General features: G+C 40.6%; 1 protein-coding gene across 1 annotated transcript in view; it reads left to right on the forward strand.

Moving 5' to 3' along the window:
• Col28a1 (collagen type XXVIII alpha 1 chain) overlaps nucleotides 1-14,923 on the forward strand; it is a 215,723-nt gene that overhangs the window by 186,319 nt on the left and 14,481 nt on the right. The window contains exons 28-33 of the mRNA XM_021165439.3: nucleotides 3,572-3,640; nucleotides 4,076-4,156; nucleotides 4,252-4,287; nucleotides 8,960-8,996; nucleotides 11,095-11,643; nucleotides 13,034-13,191. Coding sequence (XP_021021098.1) covers nucleotides 3,572-3,640; nucleotides 4,076-4,156; nucleotides 4,252-4,287; nucleotides 8,960-8,996; nucleotides 11,095-11,643; nucleotides 13,034-13,191 — 930 coding nt within the window. The remainder of the gene's footprint in view (nucleotides 1-3,571; nucleotides 3,641-4,075; nucleotides 4,157-4,251; nucleotides 4,288-8,959; nucleotides 8,997-11,094; nucleotides 11,644-13,033; nucleotides 13,192-14,923) is intronic.

Consider the following 14,923-nt stretch of genomic DNA (forward strand, 5'->3'; position numbering starts at 1 on the left):
CCTGGATTTCTTGTGGCAAGTTTAGTCTGTTTCCTTCCCACTACTGCCATGAGCCACCATCTACGCCTGAGAGGTAAAGGTGTTGGTTGCCCTTGCCTCAGGGAGTCTTGCCTTCCCTGGGTGATAGGGTTTGCACACTTCTGTCCCACTCCAAGGTGATGCTATTGGGAGGCGTGGCTTTGGAGATGTAAGAGGATAGGGTTCTCACAAATGAACTAGTGTCCTCAGAATAGACCCAGAGAGCTGCTTTGCCCCTTCCACCATGTGAAGAAACAGCAGAACGATGATATCTGTGAACCAGAAAATGGTCTTCACCACACAATGATTCCTCCCTTGTATGGATCTTGGACTTTTCAGACTCCAGAACAGTAAGAAATAGATTGCACTGTGTGTGTGACCATGCCATCCCACAGTGTTTGCTTATAGCAACGTGAGCAGGAAGAGGCAGAAAGAGGCAGCAGGGGTGTGGCTTCACTCTCAGGCCTACACAACAGGAAGCCTTCCCCAGCCTCCCACCTGTCTCACCTGCTCAACCTTCCTGCTTGCCTGTCTTTCTTTTGAGCTCTGGTGGGTCCCAGAAGATCGTCGTGGTGGTAGGTGTGATCTCTCCTTGTTCCTGTAGCCCGAGGGTCCTATTATCTCACAATAGCCTGCATGGGCTATTCAAAATCAGTGACAGAATGTTATCTGAATCCTACTTTCCAGATTATACATAGCATCTGGTGTTCCCATCAGGGAAGGGCGTGCTGAGGTCCTGCCTCTTCTTAGGGATCCAGGGTTTCTTAGGACACTGAGCAGACTGGTTATCCTACAACCACAGGTCCATGCAGACTACAAAGAGAATCATGACTTCACTCCCACAGAGGGGACTGGGAGGAGCCCCACACCTTCTCAATAATCATACAGGGGGATTGCAACATTTCAGATCTCTACAGCAGATATCACAAAAGTTGTCCAATAAAGGTTTATGGCTTAAATGCCTTAAAGAAATGACGCACGGTTTCCCAACAAAGTGAAAAGCCATATCCTTCGGGAAAATCTTTGAGAAATGATCACATCAGGGGTAGCTGGATGTCCAGGAGCCCACGCTGGCATCTTCCTAATGGAAGCGCTTTCTAGATAGTTGTTGTTTTAAGGCTGGTTTTTCACTTTTCTATAATCTGAATAGAAACCAGAGATCCATTTTACAGATTTTTGAGCATCTCTGAAGTTGGTTTGTTTCTCCTGTGCCCAAGAAAACATTTAGAAAAAAAAATAACAATTATTTTTCTTATTAGTATTGCAAAAATTAAAAGATCCAGATATTTATGCATTATTCTTGTATTTTTTCCTATAAAACAATCATCTGAAAGCTTAAAGCTACGCCTACCACTGATTTAAAAGTTGGCTTTGAAATGTATATTTAATTGTATTTCCCAATTGACAGCCATTCTTGCTGTCTTTCTGATCTATGGTGGCGTGGTGACATTCTTTCTCACTTCCCAGACTCATAGAAGGAAGTCTGATAGGCCTCATTCGCCTCTGCTGAACTAAGGCCTGGGCTTACTTATTAAAGACTTTTAGCCAGGTGATCTACTCTGAAAGTTTTAGGAAACCCTCAAGTGTTTGAAGGAAAACTACTCGCTATGAGGGGGGAAAATCCTTTATGATATGACACAGCTTCCTTCATTAGCAGCTATAAATAGAGCGCTTCCATTAGGAAGATGCCAGTGTGGGCTCCTGGACATCCAGCAACGCCGATGTGATCATTAATTTCTGAAAGATTTTCCCGTAGGATATGGCTTTTCACTTTGTTGGGAAACCGTGCGTCATTTCTTTAAGGCAGTTAAGTCATAAACCTTTATTGGACATCTTTTGTGATATCTGCTGTAGAAATCTGAAATGTTGCCTGAGGTACAATCACCCTGCATGACTATTGAGGTGTGGGGCTCCTCCCAGGCGCCTCTGAGTGTAGATTTCCCAGTGATGATTCCCCACTGCATGCTAGGATTGCAGTGTGTTTTACTACCCATCCTCCTTTGAGACAGGGACAAAGCTAAGCATCGGCTTCTTTGAATGTACTTCCACAAACTTTTTGTCTCCGCTGTAGCTGGCCAGGGTCCTTCTGGACCTCTCGACACAGACACCAGTGGTCCGAGACATCACCTCAATATTCCCAAACTACCTTTTACCAAATATCTCACTAAAGAAAGATGCCTTCATTCACATCCACAAAACATCAGAGGAAGCAAGCTTACTCTGTCCCAGACAACACATTTAATATATGTGCTTTTTTTCCTTTTTATTAAAACAAAGATTAGAATCTCAGTCAGCTGTCTCCCCAGGGTCCTCTAACATCTCTAAGTAGGCTGGCCACCTAATCTATAGCTAGTCAGAGGTTTCTTACCTCTAGATGAGGCTGAGATCCACTCACACTGGAGGGTATTTTCTGATAAGTATGAGGTTGGTCTGTGGTCTCTACACTGCTGCATACTTTTTATCGTGGTGCGTGTGTTATTTGGCTGGTACCAGTTTCCAGGCAGAGTTCTTGGCCTCTCAGTATTTCCTGATTTTCCAGTGTGAAAAGGGAATGTGCTCTTGATTGTAAACTGAATGAAGTGATTGTCAATGATCCCTGGTAAGCTGGAAACGGATCCCAGCCTCCAAGGGTGAGTCATCTTAGGTGTGTCCAGAGTTTGCAGTGCCACACAGGCATTATTTCCTGCTGTGTTCAGTGTGTTCCAGCATTAGGTTTGGCTCAAGGACATGAAGGTGGTACTTTGGGAACAAGTTCTCAATGACAAAAATGGACATTTGACCTCTCCCTTCACCCAAGATTCTTTTTAAGCTAGTCTGAGGTTGGGACTGGTGTTAGAACTTTTGCTGTACCCACTGATGATTCTCTTGTGGAGGGTTAGGGTAGTTTTGAGGGCTTGACAGCGAGAAATAAAATCCTCCTGAGAGTCTAGTATTTATTGTATTTTACCAGAGACAAATCACTAACTGATCCAGAAATAAGTCGGGATTTGGAACAAACTCCTAGTAGCATGGCTGCTATGACTTTGTGATTTATTCATGATTATTTCCATTTCATATTCTATACCATGATATTGTTTATGCCTTTGTGTGTGTGTGTGTGTGTGTGTGTGTGTGTGTGTGTGTGTGTTTTGCAAGAGCATGGGGGGACAGGACTATAATTTATTAGAGATGAACCTAGCAGATTATAGTCAATTATATAAACAGTCCCTTAGCCTTGAGGGGGATGCTGTCTTATTTTTTCTCCCCACTATTAAGATGGGCTTTTTGCATATTATAAATATAGGAAAATACAAAGATAAACTGAAACATTAGCTATTTGTGAACAAGTGTGCCCCTAGCTCTAGATCTGGCAAGATAGAGTTGTCTATACCACAAGAATGCTAGAAAACAAGGAAGCCTATCTCTCTCTACCTGTATTTATATTTATATTATACTTAGAAATTAGATAATGCTGTAATGCAGTTTGGGAGCTGCAAATGAGTTTCTAACTTCTAAATATTTTAAGTTATTCTGATGAGTTAAGAAGAACACCTCTTTCTTCTATCTCATATAGGGGGAGCAAGGACCTCAAGGTTTCCCAGGGTCAAAGGGCACAGTGGGCCTTGGCCTCCCTGGTCAGAAGGTAAGTGTATCAAGATCTTAAGGAAATGATTAAGCTCAAGGTCTCAATGTCTTAGCCTTGATTTGGACAGAGACCTCATGTTTCCTGCCTGTCCCACCACACTAAGAAAGCTACCTGTGGTGGAATCCAATGTTCTATTACCCCTCATCCTTCAAAGGCAGCCAATAAAAGAATAAATCCCTAGGAGACACCAGAAATCCCAGGAACCTGGTAAATTATACAATAGTTGAGTTTCCCAAAGGCACCGAACTGTTCAGAAGGTGTCTCAACACCTCTTAAGTGTAAATGTTTTTTCCCCTCTATGTGTATTTATGTCAACAGAATTCTAAGTCTTTAAAGGGATTTTTGGCTGCAACAAAGAAAACTGTAGGATTATTTTTTTCCTGAAGCTTATTTTGGCTTTAATGTTCACAGTCTAAGGTTCTCTTTTAACAGGGAGAGCATGGAGACCGGGGTGATGTGGGAAGGAAAGGCGAAAAGGGAGAAATTGGAGAGCCTGGATCTCCAGGAAAACAGGCAAGATATTTTTTTCAAGCCACACTGAAGCTTTGGCTTTACCCTCTCAACAGGGTCCAGCCTAACCTGACTGTTACTCTTTTTCCACTAAGTAGGGGTTACAAGGACCTAAAGGAGACCTGGGACTCACAGTGAGTATCTATCCTAGATGGTAATTGAGGGGTCCATAATTGCTGAATTACTATATTCATGTTGTAGCTCTAGAATTATGACTTTTTGGATGTTTGGTTGTTCTGTTTAAATGATGGTGCCTGCTGTCAGGCCAGTGTAGACTTGAGCGCATGAGATAATTGCATCTGGATGTGGGAATGGGGGGTGGGGCATGAGGATGCGGATGGGGGAAGGCATGCACAGCCATATGTAAACAAGTAGGGATGCTCCTTTCTGGCCTCTCCTAGAAATGGTCAGGTTGGCATATTGGCAACAAGGAACTGACCTGCTTAAGAGAAGAGGCAGAGATCAAGTGAGTTTTTATTTTGTGTGGCTTTTCTCACTGATATCAGGCTGGGGGCTCCTTTTTCTCAAGCTAGTTCCTTAAGGAAGTGCTGCGAATGCAGTTATCTCAAAGCTGGAATTATGCTTAAACATGCATTTTGTCAATCTGTTGAATCTCTACAAACGGTTTTCTACTTTTTCATTTACTATTTTTTTTACAAAGATGGTTTTTAAAATTCTAATGGATAGAAAGGCTCTAGAATTTTCATACCAAATTCAAACTCTTCCTTTCTAATTTGAAATCATTTCCCTCCCTGAATATTAGAAAAGGAGACCTTTAGTTTTTTTTTTTTCCTTTTCCCTCAGTTATCATCTGGGGATGCCAATCTTCTGTCTAGTGGCAGGAAAACCTGGAAGAGAAGGGATACGGACTTGTCATGACCACAGCTTCTGTCTCTTGTCCCCTACCAATCCCCAAAGATGTCTACAATGAAAAAAGAGCCATGTGTTCGGCAGCTGCCTGCTGACAGTAGCAGAGTCTGTGTGTGAACTATGGAAGGAGCATTCCCCTGGTTTAATTCCTGTCTTGCTGTTCTAACATGGGGGTGGGGTAGAACTATTTGCTTTCATTTAGTCATCTGTACATTCATTTCACCAACATTCCTTGGGTATTTATTGTGGCCAGACTTACAGATATGCACTATGAAATGGGAGGCTGTGGAAAATATGAGACTATATGTCCCTGAATTCAGGAGAAAGATACATAAGAAGTTCATCTACCATGTGATGAATATTTTGTTAAAAATATAGGGGGGAGACAGTCCAGAGGAAACAAAATGATATTGGTAATATTTGGAGCAAGAGAGACTATCTCTTGAACAGGTTTTGTTTTGTAAATTTGTTCATTCTTTAACACCTTCATGCAGACCAATCTATAGTGGGTTTCTCGTATCCACTGTGTTTAGCTGAACCCCTTCTCCCAGAAACTCCCCTTCAAACTTCCATGGTGTGTGTGTGTGCATGTGTGTGCATGTGTGTGCATGTGTGTGTGTGTGTTGTGTGTGTGCGTGTGCCTGTGTGCATGTGAATTTAATTATGGTTGTGTGATGGTTTGTATATTCTTGGGCCAGGGAGTGGCACCATTTGGAGGTGTGACCTGGTTGGAGTAGGTATGCCTCTGTGGGTATGGGCTTAAGACTCTCACCCCAGTTACCTGGAAGTCAGTCTTCCACTAGCAACCTTTGGATGAAGACATATAACTCTCTGCTCTGCCTGTGCCATGACTGCCTGGAAACTGCCATGCTCCCATCTTGATGATAATGGACTGAACCTCTGAACCTGTAAGCCAGCCCCAATTAAATGTTGTTTTTATAAGACTTGCCTTGGTCATGGTGTCTGTTCATAGCAGTAACACCCTAACTAAGACAGGTTGTGTACATGTCCACAGTTGGGAGGTTATTTACTGAGCATAGCCTACTTTTTAGATACTTCCGATGGAAAAAACCACCAACCACTGATTTCCTGGGCCCCAGGAAAGAGCAAGGCCTCATGTGCCTCTCCCACTGTCTTAGTTAAGGTTTTACTGCTGTGAACAGGCACCATGACCAATGCAAGTCTTATAAAGGGCAACATTTAGTTGAGGCTGGCTTAAAGGTTCAGAGGTTCAGTCCATTATCATCAAGTTAGAAACAAGGTAGCATCCAGGCAGGCATGGTGCAGGCAGTTCTACATCTTCATCTGAAGGCTGCTAGAATACTGGCTTCCAGGCAGTTAGGATGAAGGCCTTAAAGCCTACACCCATAGTGACACAACTGCTCCAAAAAGGCTACACCTTCTCCCAGGGCCACACCTTCTAATAGTGCCACTCCCTGGGCTGAGCATGTACAAACAACACCCATCTTAAGTCATGGGCATGTCTTGTGCAGGTGAGTCAAATAACCATGTGGTGCCTAGGAGTTCTTTATATGGCACATCACCTTATCCTTCAGCTACTATATTTTTGCTGCTCTTTCTCATGCTATATTGTCTGAGCCTCGAACAAGGAAATATAAATGTCCCACTTAGGCCTAGACACTTTATTATTACTAATCATTAGCACTTCAGCAAGTTATGCATTAATTATATGATATATCTTTTTAAGATTCAGTTCTGTCAACTCCTCCTCCCCTTTCAGCGTTGGTATTTCCTATTGTTTGAACTCAGGCTTCACTTTCCTGTCCTTAAACTCAACAGGAAAGGTTAGCTGTTAAAGGCAAGAGGGTACAGACTTTTAAATGTTAACTGAATAGCATAGTAAAATCATAGGATAAATGAAAATGCATTGTTTTTTCTATGAATATTGAAAGAACCCTTTCAGAGTAGGGTAGATCCACTGTCTTATAAAGGGCTCACAGATGGCCATTGAGATGGCTCAGTGAATGATGGTGTTTGTCCCCATACAGTGTAAGCCTAATGACCTGAGTTTGATTCCTGCAACCTCCATGAGACTTTTCATGTACACTGTAGCAAGTGCCATCCCTACCTCTTCCTACCCCCATCTTCTCATCTCTGTGTCTCTGTCTCTATCACTCTCTTTCACATACACACAAATAGAACAGTAATATTAACAGTTATAAATAATAAATTTGGAAAAACCAAAAAGCTGAGCATCGTTGCTTTGGGCAAACTGGCTGTGGTCCCTGTTTAAACAGTTACATGTACCATAAATCTGCCTATAGTTTGGAGCACCTTAGAGCACCAGAGTTTAGATCTGACAGCCATCTGAGTGTGAATGTCCCAGAGATGCACCAAGTTTCCTGGGGCTCAGACACTCAGCTCCTCCCTGCCTCTCTTCATTCCTCCATAACCCAGAAGAAGCCCATGAACATCTGCTTCCATTTAAAATCCCTCTTTCCCCATCACCTTCCCTTAGCTACTTCTCAACCCTATTTATTTCCCATCAAGAGTGCAATTGTGTAGTAGTAATAACCAGTACTGTGCCTTAAATAAAATGAGTTTCCTTCTATTCAACTATTGGAGGTATCAGTCCTTACGATTTCTCTACAACATAGCTTTGTACTGCTTATCAAAGAACCTTAAAGTTGGCCATGCCTTTGATGAAGCTTTTTATAATAATATGAAAAACAAATTATAATAGTATGTTGCATGAAAAATAGAATCATAAAGCTTTGTGTATGTATTTTTCCACACATGAAAAGGTAAACAGAAGCTCACGTGGTGGTATATCCCAGGAGGAAGACTATAGATTCCAAGGCAGCCTGGACAACTTAGTGAGAACTTGTTTCTAATAAACCAGATGAAATACTTCCATTTCTCCTTTCTAGATATATTTAATGTATATACATACACTTTCCTTTTTGGCATATACCTGAGTTTTCAATATATCAACTCTGAGTGTAGAAAATTGTGGCAGTGTCTGAAGAAGAGAGACCATTGTTGACACCTTCCTCTGATATAACTTGATTAGTGCAACCCAGCATCACATGGAAAAGAATCATTGTTTTTCCTGAATTTGTAATAAAACTGCTGTTAGATGAAATAACCTCAATAGTTTCCATTAATGCTGCTGTTACTTAATCTGCATCTCCAGTTACATACATGGTCTCTCCCCAACTCTGTCACTATTGATTTGTTCTGTAAAGCTTGACTTTGCATCTGATACGTTTTCCTTCTTTGTTGATTCTGCTCTTCTTACCTGTTGAGATCTATGGTTCTTGTGATCACCACTTTCAGCTCCATGTCTGGCCGCTGTCATCTGTCTAATCACTTGTCAATAAGCCACAAGCAATGTTGTGGCATTGGTAGACTGACTTTGGGAAGCCTGTTCTGGGCCTGTCTGATAGATCTGGAGGAGTTTTTAAAAGCATGAGGACATTTCATAAAGAATCAGAAAGAATATCAGGAAAGTAAGGAGGGGACTTTAAGAACTGAGTGTTGGAACAGAACACGAATGAAGAATGGGGACTCTAGGCCTCCGTGTCTGCCTTAGTGGCTAGCACACAGACTAAATCATTTTGCTGATTTGCAGCATCCTTGCAGAGATGGTACCCCATAGGCTCAGACCCCTGCACATTCACCTCATATAATCTGCATTATCACCCCAAGACACAGAAGCCTGGGGCCCACAGCTGATGTGTACTGAAGTGGCAAAAGGATCTAAAAACCCAAGCTATTAAATTGCACTATTCAGCCTCACTGGTGTATGACACATTCTATCCACCTTTTAACTTCTGTGCGCTTTGTTTCATTTTCTCCAGTGAAGGAGTGAATCAAATGGTCCCTTGTCAGTTATAGGATGGATTGCTCATAATTACAGGAAACATGCTATAGTTATAAATTTAATGCTAATACATTTTTCTTTTTCCCCAGAAAGAAGAAATTATCAAACTTATCATTGAAATATGTGGTAAGATTTAATTATCAAGAATGTGTAATGCTCTATACAATATCAACCCGACTGTGTGCTGTGTTGCTGAGCTAACGTGGATCATTCAGGAGATACATGTACATTGTTGATGGGGAGATAGGAATCTTATCTGAAAAGTCAGTGGAAAATGGAGAGGTGACACTGAGGGAGGCTGTAGGCACCCTTATAGGCAACTTGTTTCTTGTTTTTTTCAAAGCTGTTTGTGCAGTTGGAAGCTCCAGGATGTGGGTAGCACAACATTTATATGCACTGTGCTCATCTGTAGTCAGTGACTTACCTGAGTCTGGGAAGAGAACTGGCACAATGGAGATTTGGTTGTAGGAGCCATAGGCACTTGGAGACTAGCTAAGTGACTGTCACATGCTTTCCCCTAAGCCTGAGTTTCTTTCCAAAGTGAGTTTTGAATATGATTTCTGCAACTGCATTCAATCTCACAAGCAGGAAGACATTCAGGGGGTTGCCTTGTTTCACAAGGAAATCTAAATTCTTCCATGTCTGACACTTTAGCCTTAGAGATACCAGAGAGAGGGAAGAAGGAAAAAGCTTAGCTAAAAGCAGAAAGTGGATCGGATAGTGATGACTCCCCTGTTTGAAGTGGACAGAGGCAAGAATAGCACCAAAATCCTAGCAATTCTTTGTCTCCTAAGAACCAGCCTGAGATCTCTGGTAATAAGACAATTTAGACATGGCTTCTGGATTAGATTTTTGGGGACCCCATCTACTTACTGACCAGTATTTACTGGAGTCCCTCTTGTCAAAGGATTCATGGTACAGATGGACTGCTGGCCTCCTTGATAGCATAGAATTCATGGAAGCCTTAATAGTCCTCATAGGGGAAGGGGGTGAAGGAGTTACCTCATAGAACAGCAGCTCTCATGTAGAGTCTTAGGCCCTAATCTTTCTGCCAATTAAACTCTGCCACCTGTCACTTTATCCACCTGTCATACCATAAATCTCATATGTCAAACCATAAACCATAGTTCTACTTAAAGATAAGGCTGAAGGTTGAAATTGTAACATCGGGCTGTACATTAAATACAAACTGTAGAATGAAAACAAACTCAGGTAGTCACCTCTTAGAGAGAAACAAAAGTAAGGAGGCTTATAGAGAGCAGACTAAGTTTTATAAAGGGTATGATTGATATATATATATGTATATATATATATATATGTTATATTTGTGTGTATGTTTGTTTTGTTTTTAATGTATCTCAACCCAGTTTCCCCTCCCTCTACTCCTCTTCAGTTCCTCCCCAACCTCCTTCTCCCCCAGATCCACTCCTCCTCTGGTTCCCTTCAATAAAGAGAAGGCCTCTGAGGGATACACACTGAATATTTTATATTTTAATATAAGAAATAGACATACAGGTGTTCATTATCTGCTACACTGTAACTTCACCCTTTTGTTGTGTGACACTATTAGTGGAGGGATAGAAACAAATATCTGTTTACATCAGATAGGGAACCCATGCAGATCAAAGTAACAATGTTATTAAACTCCAACTTGGTGAATAAATGAGTTTATTGGGGTGACTCTCAGCAGTATATGGGAGGGGTCACTTACAGGAACATAAATGACTCTAAGGCATCAGCATTACCAGAAGACAAGCCTAGCATGGGTACCTGCCAAAAACAAAACAAAGCAAAACAGAACAGAGCAGAGCAGAGCAAAACAAAACAAAACAAAACAAAACAAGACCTGCTTCTCTTAGCAGCCCTTTCTGCTTCTATATGAATCTGGTAAACTTCAGTGACTTTCTGAGACTTGTGAGTTGTTGATTTTCTCTTTTTAGATCTTCATTTTAAGGAGCTTTCCTATAGGTTGGAATGCTTCAGTTTGGAGCAAATTTCTACAAAACAACTCCCCTAGATATATATTATTTTTTAAAAGACTAAAGCATAGAGTCTAGACAGAAAAAAGGTATTAGCTATTTCCACTTAAACAGGTAAGGAAGACCACAGTTGAGGTCTTTGTTTCATTGCCAACCTTCTTGCTACTGTCCTATGGAAATAGTATTAATTTTTAATGGTTTATTTTCATTTCTTCAGTGTTTCTATTTCTACATTCATCTTTTAGGTTGTGGGCCCAAATGCAAAGAGACTCCACTGGAGTTGGTGTTTGTGATTGACAGTTCAGAAAGTGTGGGACCAGAGAACTTCCAGATCATCCAAAGTTTTGTGAAGACTTTGGCTGACCGGGTGGCCTTGGACCTTGGCACAGCCCGGATAGGCATAATCAACTATAGCCACAAGGTGGAGAAGGTGGCTAGCCTGAAGCAGTTTTCCAGCAAGGATGACTTCAAGCTGGTGGTAGACAACATGCAGTATCTGGGGGAAGGCACCTATACAGCCACTGCTCTTCAAGCAGCTAATGACATGTTCAAAGAGGCAAGGCCAGGTGTAAAGAAGGTGGCCTTGGTGATCACGGATGGACAGACAGATTCCCGAGATAAAAAGAAGCTGGCAGATGTGGTGAAGGATGCCAATGACTCCAACGTGGAAATATTTGTGATTGGAGTGGTGAAGAAGGATGATCCCAACTTTGAAATTTTTCACAAAGAAATGAATCTCATTGCTACTGATGCAGAACATGTGTATCAGTTTGATGACTTCTTTACCCTGCAAGGTAGTCTGCACTGGTGGAATGGAGTATATATTGTTCTTTGCAGTGTCACAACACCTGCAGTCAGGGAGTGAAAGATGATTCTGTCAACATTACATTATAACCTATAAAGTACAGAAGGTTAAAAACTAAGTGTGATATCACCTCTAAGGTGCTAGAGGACATAATCCTGAACTTATTCCTGTGTAGTAAGTGCTCATCTGGCTGTGGAGTTTAACTGGAGTTTTCATGCAGTGGATAGGAATGGAGGAAAAGAACAGGACTTAGGATATTGTTGCCATTGGTTACTGTTCAAAAGTTCCCTAACTAGAACAAAGGATGTAGCAGCTAAAAACAAACCCTAAAATTGAAAAGAAATAAAGAAAAAACTTGATAAGGTTATGGAAGTCTAAAGCAATGAGAGATGAAAGCAACCAGGATCAGAGGTCATGTTCTTTATGTTAGCAGTTTATCTTAAAGACTAGCCTTCGGAAGTGGCACTAAGTGTCACTATGCTAACCCGGTGGGCATTCTTATACTAAATATCTTTTCATATTAATTGATATTTACTAGTGAGACAGACTAATATACTGTTTCATCTTTATTTCATCTAGGGCAGTAGAGTTTCACAGTCAAAATATATTACAATCCTGGGGGGAAAATGACTTATTTTGACAGGGCCCAGACTTAATTCTTCCTTGTCTACCAATCTGAGAATGGAGTCTTGTGTAGCTGGGGACGACCTCGCTACCTCAGGCCCTTCCTACACCAATGACCAGCAATGGCAACCATAGGGTAACTTACCACACTCAGAACCTGCACTAACCTGGGTCTCCGTTGTCTCAGTGTTCTGCTGGCTAATGGGCAGGTTATCTGATAGACTTGGTTCACTTGGGCAGTTCATGTGTTATAATGATCACAAGTGTCACACACTTGAGAAATCGGTTATATTTTAGCAATTGAATTAAGGCTTTATCAATTAATAAAGTTTTTAATTTACAACAATGATGGATATATTTTGGGACAAACTGACCTATTGTTAGCCCTAAAACCAGATCAATGGCCTATTTTATTTTATTTTATTTTATTTTATTTTATTTTATTTTGGCTTATTTTATATAGTAGTAGGAGGCTAGCACTTTTAACAGAATAACAGTGCACTGGCACTTTGCATAAATGGGCATTTGGTGTTACTTATGCCTGCTGTGCTAGAGTGTTTTATTAAATAGAGAGATTTGACATAATCTTCTACAGGTAACATAAAAATGCTTCCTTCTGTAGTTAACTTGGCAATATTTTTCAAATAATGGGAGGTAGCTTGTTTTAAGGACAGTGCTGTTCTCCTTAAAGAGGTATTGAGTAAAGTTTCTCTGCTTTCACTGACTCCCTTTTCTGCTTTTTGTCTTAAAAAAAGATACTCTGAAACAAAAGTTGTCTAAAAAAATTTGTGAAGATTTTGACTCCTATCTCATTCAAGTTTTTGGATCATCATCTTTTCAACCTGAATTTGGGGTATCAGAACGAGAGGTCAGCATATCCACTCCAAAGCCTGCAAAAGAAATTTCTAAGTTGGTAAGTAGCTGTTGGCTCACTCCATACACTTAAAGGGTGTAGTTTGATATCAAAGATATTATCCCTGCCCTCCGTGCACAGAGGCACCTGAGCTGTGTATAGTTTTAGGTCCTTGGTTCCAAGCATTGCCACCTTGAGGATAGATTTTCAGTTTTGAAATAGCCCTGGAACTTATAACATGAACATAGGACTAATTTTTCCATATTTGATAATTTATTAAATGATGCAAATGTTATATTTATATTATTTTATTACCACAATTGTAACCATGAGCCCTGGAACAGATTAACACGATATAAATTTATCCCCTTGTTATGATTTGTAGATTCTATCTCTCCTTCATTCATTCATTGCTGCATCCACCTTGTACCTTCTCAAGCTTTCCCAAAGATTGCATGTATGTCCTAGTGCCAACCTCCCACACTCCATACTGTGCTCTTTCCCTTTGAGATGTCTACTTTTGTTAATGAAAAGAGAGGGATTGGGGTTGTATGTGATCATGATGCAAGATGGGTGCTCAGCGTTGGAGCTCTGCAGGAGGACAGGTGACTTTTGGAGATAGAAACAACCAAGACACTCTTCTTAGCAAGCTTCTGGGAACTGACTAAGCCAATCAGATCCAGCGAAAACTGAAGAGTCTCATATAGTTGTAAGTGTTAAACACAGTTTCTTCCTTACCATGTTCCCAAGTAAAGTCAGTCTGTCTAGACTGCTTTTCCTACTTCTATGGGCCTTGTTTCGGGAATGTGGAGTCATGCTATTATTCTTTAAGTTCAATGAAGCCTCTATACTGTCCTTTTATTGATGCTTCATTAAAGCCAGTCATCATAAGCATGGGTAACAACATTCTAGTACCTAAGCGCACAGATTGCAGAATCCACTAGATTTTTATTCCTTATTCAGAAAGGGCCAGAAATCCTCTGACATGCCTCTGACTATGGGTAAGAATATGTGATATATGGAAATATGTTGGAATACTGACTTTAAATCCGTATTTCTATTAGAGTAAGAGACTTATACTAAATTGTTTTGAAATCCACATATATATTTATATCATCAGATGTAGACCAGATATCAGCACACCAATGGTCATATCTTAAATACTTTTGACTGACAGGCCATAGAGTTTCTGTTTCAGTTTTATCTTTGAATTGCAAAAGTTTTCATAGAAAATAATCAAGTATATAAGTATGATTGTGCTGTAATAAAATTTATCTAGCAAATGTCAGTTGGGTTTTAGCTCAGTGGTACAGTGTGTTTTTGATCCCCAGCATTCAAAGCAAAGTAAAACTTATTTATAAAAGCTGGTGGAAACTAGAATTTTACCCACAGGGTTTGGCTGGTCCTTGTCTATCCAAAACTTTTAAAGTAAATTAGCAACAATACTGTATGGACAGGGCATATGGATAAGGATATGTGATATAGTCTTTTGACACTGTGACTTGACACTGTTGCAGTCTTTGAGATCCATACTTGAGAACCACACAACTGTGTCACAATAGATAGCATAGATAGATAGATAGATAGATAGATAGATAGATAGATAGATAGATAGATAGATCTTATAATGTTTTAATTAAGTTGTCTTGGTAATTGTTCTATTGCTGTGATGAGACACCATGACCACAGCAAATCTTATAAAGGAAAGCCATTAATTAGGACTGGCTTATAGTGTCAGAGGTTTAGCTCATTACCAGCATGGTGGGAAGCATAGCTGCATACAGGCTGACAT

The sequence above is a fragment of the Mus caroli genome, unplaced genomic scaffold (genome assembly GCF_978045245.1).
Source record: "Mus caroli unplaced genomic scaffold, Mus_caroli_1 scaffold_7, whole genome shotgun sequence".
In the NCBI taxonomy this organism is placed as follows: Eukaryota; Metazoa; Chordata; class Mammalia; order Rodentia; family Muridae; genus Mus; species Mus caroli.